The sequence below is a fragment of the Parus major genome, chromosome Z, assembly GCF_001522545.3.
Source record: "Parus major isolate Abel chromosome Z, Parus_major1.1, whole genome shotgun sequence".
Taxonomy (NCBI): Eukaryota; Metazoa; Chordata; class Aves; order Passeriformes; family Paridae; genus Parus; species Parus major.
This window is the reverse complement of record NC_031799.1, coordinates 71,360,964-71,378,771: the sequence shown is the minus strand read 5'-3', so window position 1 is coordinate 71,378,771 and position 17,808 is coordinate 71,360,964. Positions and strand designations below refer to the sequence as shown.

General features: G+C 40.2%; 1 protein-coding gene across 1 annotated transcript in view; it reads left to right on the top strand.

Moving 5' to 3' along the window:
- Nucleotides 1-17,808, top strand: part of MEGF10 (multiple EGF like domains 10) — an 86,168-nt gene that overhangs the window by 55,057 nt on the left and 13,303 nt on the right. Inside the window, exons 13-17 of the mRNA XM_015615404.1 lie at nt 2,628-2,730; nt 11,914-12,060; nt 14,096-14,230; nt 14,584-14,712; nt 17,265-17,393. Of these exons, the coding sequence (XP_015470890.1) occupies nt 2,628-2,730; nt 11,914-12,060; nt 14,096-14,230; nt 14,584-14,712; nt 17,265-17,393 (643 nt within the window). The remainder of the gene's footprint in view (nt 1-2,627; nt 2,731-11,913; nt 12,061-14,095; nt 14,231-14,583; nt 14,713-17,264; nt 17,394-17,808) is intronic.

The following is a 17,808-nucleotide window of genomic DNA, read 5'->3' as shown; positions in this document are numbered from 1 at the left end:
ACTTTTTTTTCTTATGTCTGGGTTAGAGTATGAATAAAGAATTTTCATTCCTTCTCAGTCAAATGTGAGAATGTACTCTCAGCACCCAGTTCCATGACAGGGCTTTGCTTTTCTGCTGGGGCTTTGACTTCTACTCTCTCCCAGACTTTGGAAAATCAGAAATCATTGTGACAACAATAGCATGCTCCTTACCTGCTTTGTTCCATCTTGTAATCTGCAGTTTTGGGGAAATAAAATACATAAATTCAAATATGTAATTTCAGAAGTTTTTAAATAGTAAAATTCCAAGTGGATTTGTTTTATTGTGTAACTGTTCAGTTTCAATTATATTTCAAAAACTAGAAAAGACAAATATTTTATATTTTATTAAAAAATGTGGTTTTCCAGAGTCCACTGTTTTCAGTGATGGACTTCAATTTTCTGGGAAATTTTTAACAAAACTAATTATTAAAATAAACTGCTCTCTGCTCTTCTCCTTTCCCCTGTCAGTTGTTAACTTTTGCAGTGTATGAGTGCAGAGCAGGTTGTTGGCTTGATGTGACTGCAAAGGAGTCGCCTGTAGTGAACACAAACCTTTTAAATTCCCCTTCCACATCTGATTTAAGCTTCTTTCAGTTCGGACAAGCTCTACTGAGCAATGACACGATGGGAGTAGCTGAACTGCAGCAGAAAACTGGAAATCACCTCGTTTTGAATGAGATTTTGTTCTGCTGAACTGCACTAGGAACACTCAGGAGTGACTTTTTGGGTGTTTACATTTGGTTTTAAGACGAAGCACTCCTGTAATGAGTAAAGTGCCAAAGGAAATGGAATATATTCTGGAAGGCTGATATCAGTACCACCTGTGCAATGTTTCCAACAATGCATCTCCATCAGAAGACTGATTCTTCTGTTGTCTCAAACAGCTTTGTTTACCACTTAGTGCCTGATTCTGGAGGGCAGTGAGACCTCCCAAGCTGCCTTAGCTCTTCCAAAACTGACATTTAAAAAAGACATGTATCGTTTCAGAGCAGTTACTATCCCAAACTTAGTAAAATAAAGCTTAAAAGCATTTTTGTATCAGATAATTCAGCATGCCCAAGCTCACTGTCTTCCTCTCCCTCTCTCCATCTGCATCAAACCATCTCCATAAGCATTTACCTATTTCAAATGCAAATTCTGCTTCAAAATTCCAGAGCGGGGGAACAAGCAGAAATTGTTTACTCAAATAATAATAAATATAATAATTTATAAAAAAATAATTCAAATACTTCCAGTTATCTGAAATGTTTTTCATGTCTGAGCAGACACTTTATTTAAATCAATGTATTTCAATTTGTACTTCAGAACATTATTATCACTGCTCAGATTGTTGTTCAAGATTTGAACTACAGTTTGGACTTCAGTCCAAGTACATAGCAGGCTAAAAATACTGCTTTTCAACAGCATGTTTGAGGATTTCCTTTCATTCCAAATCTGATTGTATGCAGAGGAAATGCTTAATCTTTTCTTTTTCTTTATATAAGAATGTATTGTTGAGATGAGCAAAAGGCTCCTTACTCCAAAGTAATGTAAGATTTTCTTATGCTTTAGACTTGGAAGACTGGCAGTTGAATAGCTAAATCCTGTGGCACTTGGTTGCAATGTATGCATGAACATCAAAGAACAGCAGATTAATTTTCATACAGGTTTTATTAAGATTTATGATTATTGATACATGGTTATGGTTTATTATGATTATGATAGATTTTTAATGCAACTGACACCACTTTTTAGCCTTGAATGTAAATGGTGGGAGGTTAAACTGGACATGTTTCTTTCCCTTCTTTGCCTTTGCTGTGGGTAACCCTGAAGTATTACAGTAAATTATAGTGGCCTTTTTTCCATGTTCGTTTTTAAATTTGGTTCTGACACTTTTAATTCAAGATCAGTGTACTGTTATACTTTGCCTTGTTTGGAAATTGTAAAGAATCTGCTCTTCTCAGTTTCTTGGGTTGATTTTGTGTGAAAAGTAAATTCAGATGTTTAGATTTTTTCCATGAAAAAAGAAATACACCAACAGGATGATTCAGCTTGTTCAACTTTAATCTCTTGTTGGTTCAAAAAACGTTGCATAGGTAAAAATAAAAATTTTGTTTTGTGCACTGTCCCAACAGCTAAAGATTATCTCTCTTTGATGGAGTGTATGTTGTAGTGCAGAGAGAAATGTTTTTAATCAAAAGAGAAATGTTTCTAATCAAAAGAAAGTGAATGTTTGCGTTATTTATGCAGTGAGCCTCACACTGAAGGGATCTTGTAATTTAATGGTTTTCACTCATTTTCTTAAAAATTATGCCTCCGTGTGGCACCCATTTTGACCCATAAGCAGAGATCTCAGGGTTTGATGCAGAAAGGAGACTTAATTGCTTTAGTCTGGTATTTTTCAAGAGAGCATAATTCATTCTTTATCTTCCCTTCTTTAATGAAAGAACGAAAGTGTAGGATGCTGACATGTTCCAAACGCCGCGAGTGTTTTACATTAACATCAGCCTGGAGATTCGGGAGGGATCTGTGGTTGCTTTTTCAGGCTGGGCTGACCACAACTTATCTCTCCTGTAACTCCCAGCTGCCATCATCAGGGGTTGTTGTGGTTTTTTTCGTTGCCACAGGACGGTACCTACGGCCTGGACTGCGCTGAGCGCTGTGACTGCAGCCACGCGGACGGGTGCCACCCCACCACGGGCTACTGCCGCTGCCTCCCGGGATGGTCAGGTACAGGAGACGCCCTTGGGAAGCACAAACACAGTTTCCCCCTCAGTGGGACTCAGTTTTGTGGGCAAAGGAAGAGTTTGTGAGGTTGGAAGGGGAAAGGGCCCCGTTCTCTGGCTGCTGAGTCCTTCCTGTGACTCACGGGTGGGAAAGCTTTGTGCAGTGTGGGATCTGCAGAAAACTGGGAATGGAAAGGGAAACATTAAGGCTTGGGCACTTCCACTACACAATTCCTTACAGAAGTGGTGATCAACTGGAGATATCCAAGGTTGTTCTGGCAGCTTTGGGGTAAAGCATCCATGTCCAGGAGCTCAGGAAGCTTCATTCAGGCAGCCAAGAAGAGGATGAACCATTGTCCTAACTTGTCAGCCTCCTGACTCATCTCAAACCAAGACAGCCATGCAGACTGTGACAAACTGTGCTGCCATTTCAGTGTCTCAACCTTCTTTAAGTTTCTCTGCACATCTTTTGTCCTATGTGAAATTTTTATTTTTTTTCCCTTACATTTTGATTTTAAGAACTTAAGTCAGTCAAACCATTCACCAGAATTTGTGTTTGGCACTGTTGTTGCCCCCTCTTGCTGGTGGAGAGCAAGATTTAATGAAAACCTGGTGGAACTGTGCAGAAGGGCAGCTGTCATGAAATGTTCCCTTTATCTCCAGGAGGGAGTTTTAAGTCTCACAAGAATTTCTTAGGAAGAGCTCTTTGATCTTCAGTAAGGTTTAATTAACACTGTAAGTTTTCCCCTCTTGGAGTGTTCCAGACTTGCTGCCTCACTGTGATGCTGCTGTGCTGGAAGGGTCAGATCTCACATCACCTGTCTGTGTGGGCTCCTTCCACTTAATAATGAGGAGTCAGCATGAAAAACAAACCTCAAATGAGCAAAGCATGTTTGTGCTCTGAAAATCAGTGATTTGTGTTTCCTTTGTGATTTCAGACATCTTCCACTCTTGTATAAACTGATGTTTAGCCTAAGTGACTTGAAGGTTGATGGTGGAATTGTTTTCCTTTTTTTGTGGTGCTTTTTGACAAAGTAGGTGGAGGCGAGCTTATAATTTCCTCAGATAGATACAGTCTTACTGTTGATTTTTTCCCCCAAACCTTTATTATGCTCTTCCTAGCTCTGTGGATGGATTGCCAGCATCTTGTTTGAAGTACATAATACTCAGTTGTTGATTAACTGTAGCTGATTACAGCTTACCTGCTGTTTTTCTACTTTCTGTTCAGATGAACATGACTTTTGTGATTATTGGGGGTAGGAGGTGGAAATCTCTAGGGATTACAGATACACAGGCAGGAACAGCTCCTGCTTTGCCCTGGGAGACCAAACCTATTATTTACTCAATTTTTCTGTTCATTAGCTCTTTGAGAAGGCCTGTCTCACCATTCGCTCTCAGTGTGAGTGAGAGGAGCTTCAGGAGACAGCACTCACCTAACTGGGGCAGGACTTTCTTGGTTCAATTCTCTTCCCACAGCCTGAAGTGGGACTTGCCCTCAGCCACTCAGGAGTGCAAAAAATAGAAGAAGCTACCTGAGTGAATTACAAAAAAATACTATTAGCCTTATACCAGCTATTGTTATTTTTCCTGACATTACTTTGTGTTTATTCTGTTAAGATGTTAATGTCCTTAACTTTCAGGTAGTTTTAAGGTAATTGTGTGTGTTTGGACACATTTCCACAAACTTACATTTGAATCTGCTGAAAATGTGATCTCATAAATTACTAAATTTATTAATCAAAGAATACCCACCATAAAAACCTGAGAACAGTTGCTGATCTTAACAGTGCAGGTTAAGGTTAGGAGCTGGTCACAAATCCTAAAGGCTCAGCTTGAAGCTCACATCTTGTGAGTCTTCTAAAATTGAGATAGACAATCAGGGTCAAAAGTTGTGTTAATGAGTAGATCCAGGTTAAAATAGGCAGTTTTGAAAGGCCAGATTAAAAATCTAGCAGCAGTTTTTATAACAGGTTATCAAAACTACCTGGTCACCGTGATACAGCTAACCCAGGGTGTGACAGAGGCTTCAAATGCAGCACAAACCTGTGCTTGGACTCAGGTATGGGAGAGGATAATATATCAGTAATATACCTTATATAATAAGACAAAGACATAATGTAGTAATTTTGCATAGCGAAATCTTACTTTGCCTTCTTTCTCAGAAAGGAAAAAGACTTCAGAAGAAAAGAGACTTCAGGCCTAATTATTGATCAAATGAAGCCCCCCATCCCTGGGTGATGTCATCAGAGCAGCATGTGTGTGACAGACTAGTTTTGACATGTTGGTGATGTCTAGACACACTTTACAACATCCACAGCATAGCTGACTTTATACTCCATGTCTGGAAAAATCCTCCTCCCACACTTTGCATGTCAGAGCAATACCCAGTGAGGAATCCAGGCTTTGTGCAGATGCTTATATTTGGAATGATTTAAAAAAAAAAAAAGGAGGGAATACTTCAGGAAAGGGCTCTCAAATAGCTGTGCTGTAACAGTGCATTGCAGGAATAGCAGTAGAATGTAGGATTAAGGAGGAAGGCTTTGCATAGAGTTGTGTGGAGAAGCAGGTGGAGGAAATGTGGAAAATACAGGAGCTTCTGAAATGAAAGAAACTGTGTTAGAGTGGCTTAGCTTTTGTTTTTTTTTTATCTTGGTGTTGGATTTGTGAAAGTAACCGTATTTCATACTAGTTTTTCATAATAATTTTGGGTGGGTAGTATTACCTACCTAGTTGAAAAAACAAGATTTTGGATCAATTTAATGCTTATTCAACCCAAATGAAGGATTTAGTTTAAAACCACTGGGAATGTAGTGTTAAAAATAAATACATTTTGAGGAAGCTTAAAAATCTGAACTTGTCAGTGTTTTTTGGTTTTAAGCAGAAATAAATCCATGACGCTAAGGTGAGCTTCCCAAAATGTTTTGATGCCATCACAACAACACAGATTTTCCAAGAAGGTACTTGAAAAGCAGCGTTTTCCTCAGCCCTCTGAACAGAACAGCTATCTGCACTTCCCCCAGGGAATTTCATCAGAGGGAACAGTTTATGTAACTTTTCAGAAGCAAATGAAGGAGTGACACAGTTGTCCCACAAGGCTGGGGAGGGTGGATCAGTGACCTCGGGGTGTGAGGGAGCTCTGAGCTGCTGATGTGAACATGAGGGCCTGGCCTCAGCCTCCAGACAGAGCTGCAGCTTCCCACTGGCTCAACAAGGAGATGCTCTAAGGTTTAGTTTAGTTAAGTAGCTTTTAAGTTCGTTTTTGAGCATTCCCGGGGTGATCTCTTTTCCTTCTTAGGTTCTGCTTAGGAGTAAAAGTTCAGTTTTTGACTGTTGTGTTCCAAGACTCAAGAAATAGTTAAAATAACCTTTGATTAGGTTTTTATTTGGGGTTGCTGGTTTTCATTTGGGTTACATCCAAATGTAACCCAAATGAAATGAAAAGAATGTTTCATTCTGTTACATCCTAAACAAAAGCGACTTAGGTTTACAGGACCCCTGTTAGAAATCCTGTGCTTTTCCATAGTTTGCATCATGCTTTCCCTGTGCAGCAGCTTGATTCTGTGTAGGGAAGGAAGAGTTAAGGGTGATGTTTTTTTCCTGGCAGTCTCACCATCCCATCACGTTCCAGGAGCCACATGACAGGATGGCACAAATGAGAAACATCCGCCCACACAGAGGATGATGTCTGCCCCAAACTCCCTCATCCCTTGACATTTTCACTGTAGCTTATAAATAACTTCTTTTTCATTTGGAGGGAGAATTATTTTTCATTTCTCTGTAGCCAGAGAGTGGAAAAGAGTGAGAACTTTTCAAACAGAAAACAGCAGGGACACACAGAAAATATACTCTCCTGATAGGTAATGATAATTCTTGTATTAAATTTTACCAAAACTTGGGGTTAACTTCCAATAAAGAGGTACATCCTAACACTTCTCTCAACAAGCAAACCAGCACCATTTTAGTTTCTTACCTGTTGTGCAAGCAGCTGTCAAAACAAATTTCTCCCAGATTTTCTGAAATATTAGGGAGCTCATATTCTTGCAAACCGAGTTTTCGCATTACAGCATTAATCAATTAAATTTAAATTAAAAGCAATTAAATTAAAAGCAATATGATTAATTAATTAATGAAGATGGCAAAAGCTTTTTTTTTCCCCTCCAGACAGTGTAATTGCAGCGATGTGGGTGTCCCTGAACAAAAACATCACTGCTCTGCTTCCACTGGCGCAGCTCCGCCCTACCTTTGCATTTGCGAGGAGATGTCACGTCAGGGTGACATTTGTTACTCTCAAAATCGATTTGAAGGCTATGTGATGCCAGGGATTATGAAATGCCACTAGTCTGCTATCTGTACCAAAACAATGGCAGTGGTTTGTGGAAAAGACAGATGCAGTAATACCAGCCCACATTTCACCAGCAGGCACGGCGTTCACCCACAGGCTGCAGCAGGAGGGGTGTCGGTGACTTTTGCTGTGCTGGACACCTGCTGGCATTACTCAGCTCACCCATCACCAGATGTGTTGTTTCTGTGTCCTTCCATGTGCCTCTGACAGTATTTCTGAGAGGCACATTTGTTGCTGGATTTATAAAGGGGAGGTCTGCCATCTGACACCCAGGTCGGCTGGGAAGCTGCAGCTCTGCCTTGACCCTCAGCTTTCCATGAGTATGCACTTTCCTTCCTCCTACAAAGCAAAAAAAAAACCCAGAACTGGAAGAGTTCTGTCATGGGTCTTGTTCATCTTTAGGGCAAAAATGAGCTGCTGCTGTAGAACCAGTGCACCCAAGCCAAGATTCTCTTGTAAAAACGTGGTTTTCCCTCCACTGCCACCAGTTTCCCCTGGCCTCCCAAAGGATGAGGCCCCACTGGGAGGAATATTCAGTGAGCAGCAGAATGAAATGATACCTGAGCACTCTCTCATGATAAATGATAAATTTGCTTTTCAAACTTGGGAAGAGGAATCCTCCAATAAGAGGTTTGGCTCCATTCTGCATCTGGATTTGGCTGTGTCTGTATGTCTATTTTCTCTGCACTGTGGCAGATCTTTTTGTGGAAAAAATGCCACCCTTTTTTTTTTAAAAAAAATAGCTTTAAATCAGTGATTAAGTGTATCTGTTTTCTGCCTACAAAGAAGTTAAAAAAGGGAGAAGTGTTATTTCCTGCTGCCTAGAGATTGACAGATAAAAAGAAGAGCACCTCTGGAGTGGATATTACAGTGTGTAGTGAGATCATGGCCTTCAGAAGGATACTAGAAATACCTCAAAAGGCATTCTGCTACTAAAATTTGCAAATAAGGATGTTTGCCTTCAAACTCAGATGTCCTTGTTGACAGTCTTTTCTAGCTAACTTCCTACCAAAACTTGCAGCCTCTCCTACTGCTGCAGTGAAGCAGCTAAAATCTGACCTTCTACAGAAAAATCTCTTATCCTCTCATTAGCTCCTCAGTTTGGGACACTGTAATTAATTCCTCTAGCTACCTTCAGCAGTGGAGCAAGGTACCTCCCTCTCTCAAAGACATCAAAAGTACTTAAAAATAGTGATATTTTTCACCACCTCCTTTCCTTTGGACTGCCCATCCATTATTTGACAGAGAAATTAGGAAAGTAATTCTCTCCATCAGAAGTTGCAGCTGCCTTGAATAGAAGTGTTAGTTTTTCTCAAATATGAAGGGTGAGCTCTTGGACCATTATGGGAAAGTGTCATTAGCTTTAATGACACCAAAATTCCTCCAGCTTTTGAAGGTCTTATTCTGTCTTTAGTCTGGGCTACTGTGTATCCAATTCTGCACTGACACATGGGAAGTACACCAGTATATAAATAGGTTTTAATGCTGAGGGGTTCTACTGGAAGGTTCCATGTGTGTTAACATAAATTGCACAGCAAATACATGTTCTTTACCAAAAAAAAATCCTTATTTGCCAAAAAAAACAATATTCTTAAAGTTTGGATAACCTTTTATCAGAACCAATGTAAACATAATAAGCTGGAAAACAGCTTATTCCAATAGTAAATTTGCCTGGGAAGATAGTAATAAATAATTGGTAATCTTTTTTTTCCCACCCCCCCCCCTTCAAATGCTAAAACAAATCAGCTCTTTGTTGATCTGACTTGGGTGGATCACTGTGTCTCAACTTAAAAATACAGCATAGGGAGTGTGCAAATACTCTGCTAGCATGGGCAGAAGGAGTGGTATCCCTAAAGAATTCTTCACTTCATTCATGCAATTACGAATGCTGGGGGAATGCTGATTTGGATGTGAGGCCCCCAGCATAAAGCAGTGGGCATTAAATGCACGAGCATTTCTTCAGAGCAGCTTAGCTGAAGTTTATCATGAGCATTCAGCTATTGCCTAGCAACTTGTGAAGGCCATCAAAGAGCTCTTTGTCCATAGCTCTGGCAAAAACATTTTCTTGCAGATATCCTTATCAGCATCAGAACCAACATGAAAACTTAATAGAAACAATTTTATTTTGTGTTAGAGATTAATGCTTGCATGAAACTGTGGCAGTCATAAACCGGTTGGTAACACTGTTGTAAAAGCTGAGTTCAGTCTTGATTTGCAAGATTCTAGTAAAAATGCTTCTTTTTGCTGAATAATTTCTGGCTTTTCTATTAAAGCACAGCTTTCTTTGATGAAATTTCATAAAAAAACATCACTCCTGACATCAGTTTTTTAACTTTTTTGTAATCCCATAAGCATTTCTAACCTGTTCTTTCTCAAAAATAGACATTTGGTTTTTACAACTGTATGACACGAAACTCAACTTGTTAAGTGCCTTTTGGACTAAACAAAATGAATAGTGAGACTGAAAATTGTTTTAATAAGTAGAGATGCAGTAAATAACTAAATTATTTCTACCTTGCTACATTGGTTCTTTACACTCAGAGGAGTGATACTGATTTTCCTTATGATCAAGAGTGAATATAATGAAATTACAGTGAAACAGAATCGTGTTCAGCAGTCTTGCAGTGTGTTATGTTGTCATCATTGTTACTCAGTGGCACTGAGTGTACACTGTTCATTTGCTAAGAAAAGTGATGCCATTCTTCACCTCCTCATAAGGGGTGAAAGTGAGAAGTAAAAGGCAGGTTTTTTTCAGTTTCCCTAAGGGATGATGTTCCCTCATGTGTACTCAAGGAGCCTTTTTTTTGCCCCCTTTTTTTCATTTTTAGTAGTATTTGCTGGCTGTTCTAAGCCCCATGGCTCTGTGCAGCGTGGGACCCATTGTCTTCCCCATCCCGCATCACCCTCGGACACTCTGCTGTCATAAAGCATCCTCTGTGCACAGATCAAGGCAGTATAATTGAGCCTGGTGTTATTGTATGCCACTGGTCTACATAATCTCAGATAATGCACTTTGGTAGCTCTTGGCAACCAGTGGCTTGTTAATAGTGACCATTATACACTGAGCACCGCTGACACCCATTGAGGCTGTGAAAAATGTCTTTTCTGCAGCAGGGTGCAGCTATGTGTGATACGGCACATAACCCTCACGTGGACACAGGGCTCAGCCCTGAGATGCTCTCAGGGTTCTCACAGTCTCACACACCCAAATTCTCAAGACTGGGAACGCAGGGCAAAGCAGCAGCTGGAAGAAGTGGCCCTGTTTCTGGGGGAAAAAATGAATTAAAATGCATGCTGCTCATGTGCACCAGCATCTCTCAGAGTCAAACCTCTCTCTTTAATTTGCTTATCCATAAATGAGTTAATGAAAAGGCTGAACTAGACTGCTGAGAAACAAGTCAGCACTGCCTCTCAAACGTAGATGGAGACAGGAGAGTGGCATTGTCTAGGCAGGCAGAAAGTGAAAAAGCAGTGATGTAAGCAGCCTTTCATTTTCTGACAATAGGTTTGTTTTAGGTCAGTACTAATGATCATTGTGCAGTCAGGGCTTTGAGGTGGCCTGTGTACTGTCTGTCAGTATCTGGATTTTTAAAGTCAAGTGTTCTTCCTGTCTTGCTGGCACAGGTTGGTGCAATCTGTTGAAACACATATTTGATTCTTCCGTCTGTTGTTGATTGTCCTGCAGAGAAAAACAGTTCAGGAGTCTGGAGTTCCACCTTTCCTCTAATTAGAGAGTTGGTCTTTAGATATGGGCAGCTTTGCAGGGCACATGCTGGGGGGTGTTGAGGAATCACCTCTTAGTCTGATCTATCAGCAAACCATGTCATTATTTTTCAGGATTTTTACAAGCAGTAGGTTTTGGCATTTAAGGTTGATTTTTTTTTTTTTCCCTTGTCACATGTAAAACTGTTTTGCTTTTTTTAGGACTCTGGCAGCCATTGAACCTGTGGCATATTTTGCTGGAAATACTTACAAAGCAAGACATGCTTGTGGTTGGATCCAGTCCACTTTTGGTTCATTCAGTAGAGGCATTACAATAAAACTTGGTTGTTAATGCAAAGTGCTGCAGACACAATACGGTCTGAGTTCCATGGGGGTGCCTGCTGGCATTTAACATGCACAGTGCTTCTTAAAAAGCAGAAAAATTATATTTAATGTTGCTGCAACGTGAAGGAAAATGCCAGGCAGACAAACAAACAAACCCAGCAAACAAACAGTGATTGGATGATTGTAATGGGTGGTTTGTATTATGATCTATATGTAGAGATTCAGGTGAATCAATTTTACACCAAAGCAGGTTAAGCAAAGCAGTGACTGAGCAGCATCCTTAACACTGTGGCAGCTAAGCATTTTGGAATGCTCACATGGTGTGTTTGGAAACCCTTTGTGTGCACTACATTTTTCCATTCGGTGCAAGGCTGAGCAGTAATCAGCTCACCACTAATTAGAAATCATTCCATGTCCTGCACCCCATTATTATACTCAAATTATGTCAGACATGAAGAATTCTGAGAGAAAAAAGTTCCTGCAATACCTTCTGTCCTGCCTTTCCCAAACATAAAATCCGAAACCAAAAATCTTCTGCTGTTTTGAAACATCCATTGTGGAGGAAGCAAAAGCCACTTATGTACCTCCCAACAAAACTGGAATAAGAGGGAAATTCACTGTTCTGGGGAAGGCAGGAACAGAGATGCAAGATTATCTTCTTGTTCTTCCCTGATGGTGGTGGTGTTTTGATAAATAGGGTGTGTTTATCTGAGGATAAAGATTCAGCCCTCTGAGAAGCAAAGGTTTAACCTAACAGTGCACAAGAGCTCTTCACAGATGTTTTGTTTGTGGTTGCAGGTATTCACTGTGACAGTGTGTGTGCTGAGGGACAGTGGGGTCCAAACTGCTCCTTGCCTTGTTACTGCAAAAATGGAGCATCCTGCTCTCCAGATGATGGGATCTGTGAGTGTGCACCAGGATACAGAGGCACCACTTGCCAGAGAAGTAAGGACAACATAAATTCTTTTAAAATCTCCGTTTCTCTCTCAGTTGCTTGGAAAACGTGTCATAAATCATCATTATGCTTTGCTAATTGCAGTGTGAAAGACCAGGAAACACTCCTTGATTGGACATTTTGACAAAACACATAAATATTCAGGAAAAAAAGGGGTTACCTGCAATGAACAAATGTTTCCATCTAGTAGTGCTCTTCTGGTTATGGTACAGAATTCCTTTTATTCACTGTCTGTCCTGTGGCACTGTTATGAACATGACTTTCCAAGAAGTGTTGTAGGGGATTCCATTCTAAAGCATTTCCAAACCTGACTGATGAACGTTGAGTTTGTAATACAGGTAAATAAAACATACTTGAGTTTCAGAAACTAAAAGCCTTCCGTAGAGCCTGCTTGGGATCATCAGCTCAGTCAATATTTGGGGTTTTAACACTTGTTTTGTAAGAACAGTCAGTGGGATCAGGCCCCACAGAGGATGTCAAATGTACCCCTGCTTCCTTTTGAAAAACTTGCCTGGGTAAAAGACAAATTGCACAAAGAGAGATAGGGATGAACTGAGGAAAATCATGCCAGAATCAGGGAGGTAAATAGTAAGTGAGCCCTCCCAAGACCTGTCACAGTTTGCCAGCAGTCCAGCTGTCTTCAGTTTGAGTCACTGAAGCTGTGAGGGAAAGGTGTTCAGGGAAGAGAAATGTGAGTTGCCTGAACTGGAGGGGAGCCCAGTTTCCAGAGCAGGTCTCCCAGAAACAGGATCCAGGAGCAGGTGGCTTAAGGAAAAGCCAAGAAGGTTCTGGCTCTTCCAAGAGAGGCTTAAAAGGCAGGAGAGATGACCTGGAATGGTGACTGTGAGGGAGAAGGAGAACCAGAGGAAGGGGAAGTTCTATCAGTCCAGGAATGGCAAAATTTCAAGCTGAAGGCTGTGACATGGCACTGCTAAATCCCACATCAGTGTGGCATTAGTATTCCTTGAGCATTCCTGACTGTGAGCAGTAATTATTCTCACTATCTAATCTGTGAGGGCCCTGCAGTCAATCAGTGCATCCCAAGTGTAACCCAGCCATGTAAAAATATTCCCCTGTGTTTTGGAAATGTGCCTGTAACCTGGACAAGAGGTTCCTAGTCCAGTGCCCCTCTGAGGCACGGTCTGCAGGCTGGGAAGACAAAAGTCATACGTAAAATTTGGATCCTGGTCAGAAACTGCCTTTTCAGTAAACAGGAAGACCTTTTGGCACTGTTTCACTCGGAGAAGTTAATCTCTCTGGAGAGATCCTGGCCATATAACTTGTATCAAGTGTGTAATTAAAATTCTGAATCTTGAATGAAATTGAAATATTGGAAAGATTCCAAGGTAGTTTTGTCAGTGCTAATTGCAGCTGTTCAGGTATTTCTCTTGATCTGTTACCTAATATTCTAGTTTATCAGGAAATAAATGCCAAAAGGGATTAGATCAACAAAGAAGGAGAAGCAGCCTTTGTTTCCTCCCCTTTTTTTTCTTTTTCTTTTAGAGAACTTGTGCTTTTAGCATCACAATTAACTGGACAGCTCTGTATTTCTGGTCTCAGGTTCTCTCAAAGTTAGGTTGACTCTGTACCATGTAAAAGAAAGGTTGATTGGAAAACATCTGTGCTTTTTATCCAGTGACGTTATGGCTGTTTGAATTCCAAGTTAAGAAACACATCAGGAATCAAGGTCTAAGATGACCTTGCTTCTCTAGAGATAAAACTATTCTCTCTGTTACTTCAGATGTGCTTCAAAAGATGTCCTTGTTTAGCCAAATAAAGAACATATGCATTCCAAACATTATCCAAGTTCAGGGTGGCTTGACATGTAATGGAATGTCAACAGAGTCGTGATGAACCAGAATACACCAAATCCTTGAGGAGAAGGAGCAGATCTTGTTTTGGGAGTGTAAATCACTGAGCTGCACAAATAACAAGGACCACCACTGGGCTTGGAGAGCAGATCCAGCTCCGAGCCAGGATGATGGCAGGGCAGCAGCAGTGACAGTGTGTCCCCTCTGGTTCCAGTCTGCTCGCCGGGCTTCTACGGACACCGCTGCAGCCAGACCTGTCCCCAGTGTGTGCACAGCAGTGGCCCCTGCCACCACATCACTGGCCTGTGTGACTGCCTGCCTGGATTCACAGGAGCCCTCTGCAATGAAGGTACAGCTGGCCAGAAAGACTCCATGGGATGCGCTTGCCAAGTGCTGGAATGATTTTCCATCACTTGGGAGCTGTGAGGCCAAAGATATTTTCTGTTCTGGAATGTTCAGTTTATAAACTGGGAATCTTAGGCTGTGTCATCCTTCAGTATGAAACCCTCTGTGCTCTCAGTTGCTTTATTTGTGTAGTGAATGTGGATATGGTACTCACCATAATTTATAATACCTCACTTTATCCTTGTACTAAGCAATGCCTTCTCTCGATCAAAATATTGGTTGTTTTCTCCTGAAATGGAGAAAATTAAATCTTGTTCTGATCACTAAGGAGTTCTAATTCTGACAATGCCTTCTCAGTCTGTCCCAGTGGCAGGTTTGGGAAGAACTGCGCTGGAATATGCACCTGCACCAATAATGGGACTTGTAATCCAATTGATAGATCCTGCCAGTGCTACCCTGGATGGATTGGTAGTGACTGCTCCCAGCGTAAGTACCAGCTCTTTTTTTTTTCCCTTTAATTTTAGAACAAAGAATCAGGGTCCAGATACTTAAAATACCATTTATTTATTTTTTTTTTTGTAAAGAAACACTGTCTTAAGTCAGAAATTAGGACTTCATGGTAAATCATGGAGAGATCCTAAACTTCCCTGGCCAGGCCAAGAACAAAGCTGAAATTTTATCAGACAGGGTTAGTGCTCTGGCTGCACAACCATCCTTGTTCTCATTAAGCATTCAAACATTTTGTTAAGAAATTTTCACTATGCCCTTTTTTTTAAGTGCTTGTAACTCTGTGATGGATTTTCCTCTTTCTTCCTTTTTTAAGTGTTTTCACGGATAGACAGTTTTAGTGTGATTCTGCCTCACTCCATGAGTATTGTCTTGGTGTGCTGAACTCATTGGACTCTTGGTTACTGACTTAAAAAGGAGAAGGCCCTAATTTTACTACTTTTTGTAAAGTAATTTCATTAAATAGTCACTCCCCATATGCCTGGATGGGTATATGCAACTTACTAATTAGAGGAAAGAATTGTTTTAAGGAAAACTCTGACGAGAAGCATATCCAATCCCATAAGGTGCTAAAACCCACACAGTCTGAAACACACATGTGCCAAAATTTCAGTCAGCCCACTTGTGTGAAGCTGCACCATACCCTGAAATGTCAGGCATTGTGCTGGGGTTTCCAGGGAAGTGCAGTTTTTAATAACATGGCTCATTGGTTTATATCATTTATGGTTTGACTGGCCCAGGTTAACAGGCACAAGTGCAGGGTAACATCTGGTAAGTTTGGGAAAAAAACACAAAAAAAAAAAAAACAACTTTCCTGGCTAAATTCTGTGAAGTGATTAGCATGCACAGCCCAGTATGATACCAAAATAAATCTTGGGCCCATTCCTGTGGAAGCCAGTGGCTACAAAGGTCCCTGTTTTTACGGTAAAATAAGTAGGTAGTTGGGAGAGTTGCAGAATAGGGGTATTTAGGAGGAGGACGGACTTACTCACTGAATCAATATCAAGAAAATGGTGCCAGCAATATGAATGGAAGTGTTTATTGAGGCTGTGCTCACGGACCATAACAGAGGAAGTTTATTTGCTTTGTATAAAGGCCTTTCGTTCACATGGAAAATAATGATTCCATTAATTTCTTTCAGAACCAGCGACCTTTTTTAAACTTCTAACCTTTTGCCTGTATGTGATTTACATCCCTTCTTAGCTGACCACTAATTTCAAACAAAAAACAATAATAAAAAATAATTACAAGGCACAACTGAAGTGAAAGCAACAAAAAACCCCAAACTTTATGCTTTTTTTTTTTTTTTCAATTCATCGTAATATAATTTTTAATGAACTGAAATTTTGAGGGAAAAGGTGATGCTTTTGAAAATTACATCCCACTTATACGTGAATCATTACGTAAATTTTTTAAGGATTTAAAGGATTAAAGAGTTTTACTGGTCTCAGGCAACCAGATCAGTACAAAACAATTAAGAGGTACCACCCTTTTAAATTTACACAGGAATAAAACCATTTTAAATTTACACAGGAATAAAACCAAAAAGGCTTCAGTGCCTGACCTGTCTCTTCTTTCCTATGAGATACTGACCCTGTACTTCCATAGAACTACTTTTAAAGTACTAAAGAATTATTTATTTTACTATTTATTTTAAAAATACTTAGTTCTACTTAAAGTACTGCCTTCTTTGCTAAAGGAAAAAACCTCTCAAGATAAGAATCCTACTCAACAGAAAGGGTCTATTCTTAGAGTACCCTCTTCACTTAGTGATATTCTACCATGAAGAAAATTATCTTTTGCTGTCTCTGAATAGTAATTAGTACCTTGGAACCACTTCACAGTTCTAGTGGCAGCACGTAGCATCAGATTCATCCATCATGACATTTCCAAAGCAGCCAGTAAATTCTGTCTCATAATGAGTCGACATGATTGTGAGCAAAATAATCTCCATTCTGTGAATAATTGCTTGGTATTTAGAAATATTATATTGATTATTGGACCCACGGAAGCAACTGAATTAACCAGATTAAGGTACAGATCTGATTATCTTCACCACGTTTAGGCAAATGCATGAAATTCCACAGTGGAAGCACAAGAAACAGGCTCAGTATTGGATCTAAAGCTCTAAGCTATGAAGGAGTTTAAACTTTCTCTGTTTTTGTTCATTTTTTGAGATTCAAAACCTGTATCACCTTGACTGCTTGCAGAGTGAAAAATAAGTGAAGGAAGGAAACCTAATGGCTTTCTCTGCTATGAGTGTCCTATTTACTGAATATCAAGTGTGCATTTTTCACACATTTAATATCTTCCAGCACTTTTTACCTGGAGCACAATGATGCCTTAGCTGAAACAAATGAATAAATCTGTGGCTGTTTGTTCAGAGCAGAGCAGCCCAAAACATGCACTTGGGACAGAAACAGCAAACACCAAACAAAGCAGTGCTCATGTGTGAATGGAAGCAGCTCTATTCATGTGCATCAAGGAACCTTTGTCATTTGAGGTTAATTAATTGCTCTGGGTTGTTGCAGCTTGCCCACCTTCTCACTGGGGACCAAACTGCATCCACACGTGCAACTGCCACAATGGAGCTTTCTGCAGCGCCTACGATGGGGAGTGCAAGTGCACCCCGGGCTGGACTGGCCTTTACTGCACACAGAGTGAGTGAATTTTGTGTTTAGTCTGAGCATCAGTGACAGAATTATCCTTCAGAACAGCTTGAGCCTGGAATTCAAGTACTGATATAGGAGCTGTTTTCATTTAGAACTCTGAATGTTGATTTTGCTAGACTGTAACATCATAATTTCTGCTTGAATTTTCTTCATTTAATAATGCATTGATACTGGTTTTTGTTCCCCAAGAGCTTTTTGTTAAATAGCTGTGCAGTGACTGGGTGTAGGTATATGGCATTCATTACGTGCTGGCTAAGAGTTCATAAGAAGTTTGAGAAATAAACATTTGTTAGAAATAAATATGGGTAAAGTTGACTTTTTATCTTTTTCATATTACACTCTCAAGTTTGCTTTACCTTCAATTCAGGTGGCTGCCAGCCTGGCCACAACCCCTATATTTGAC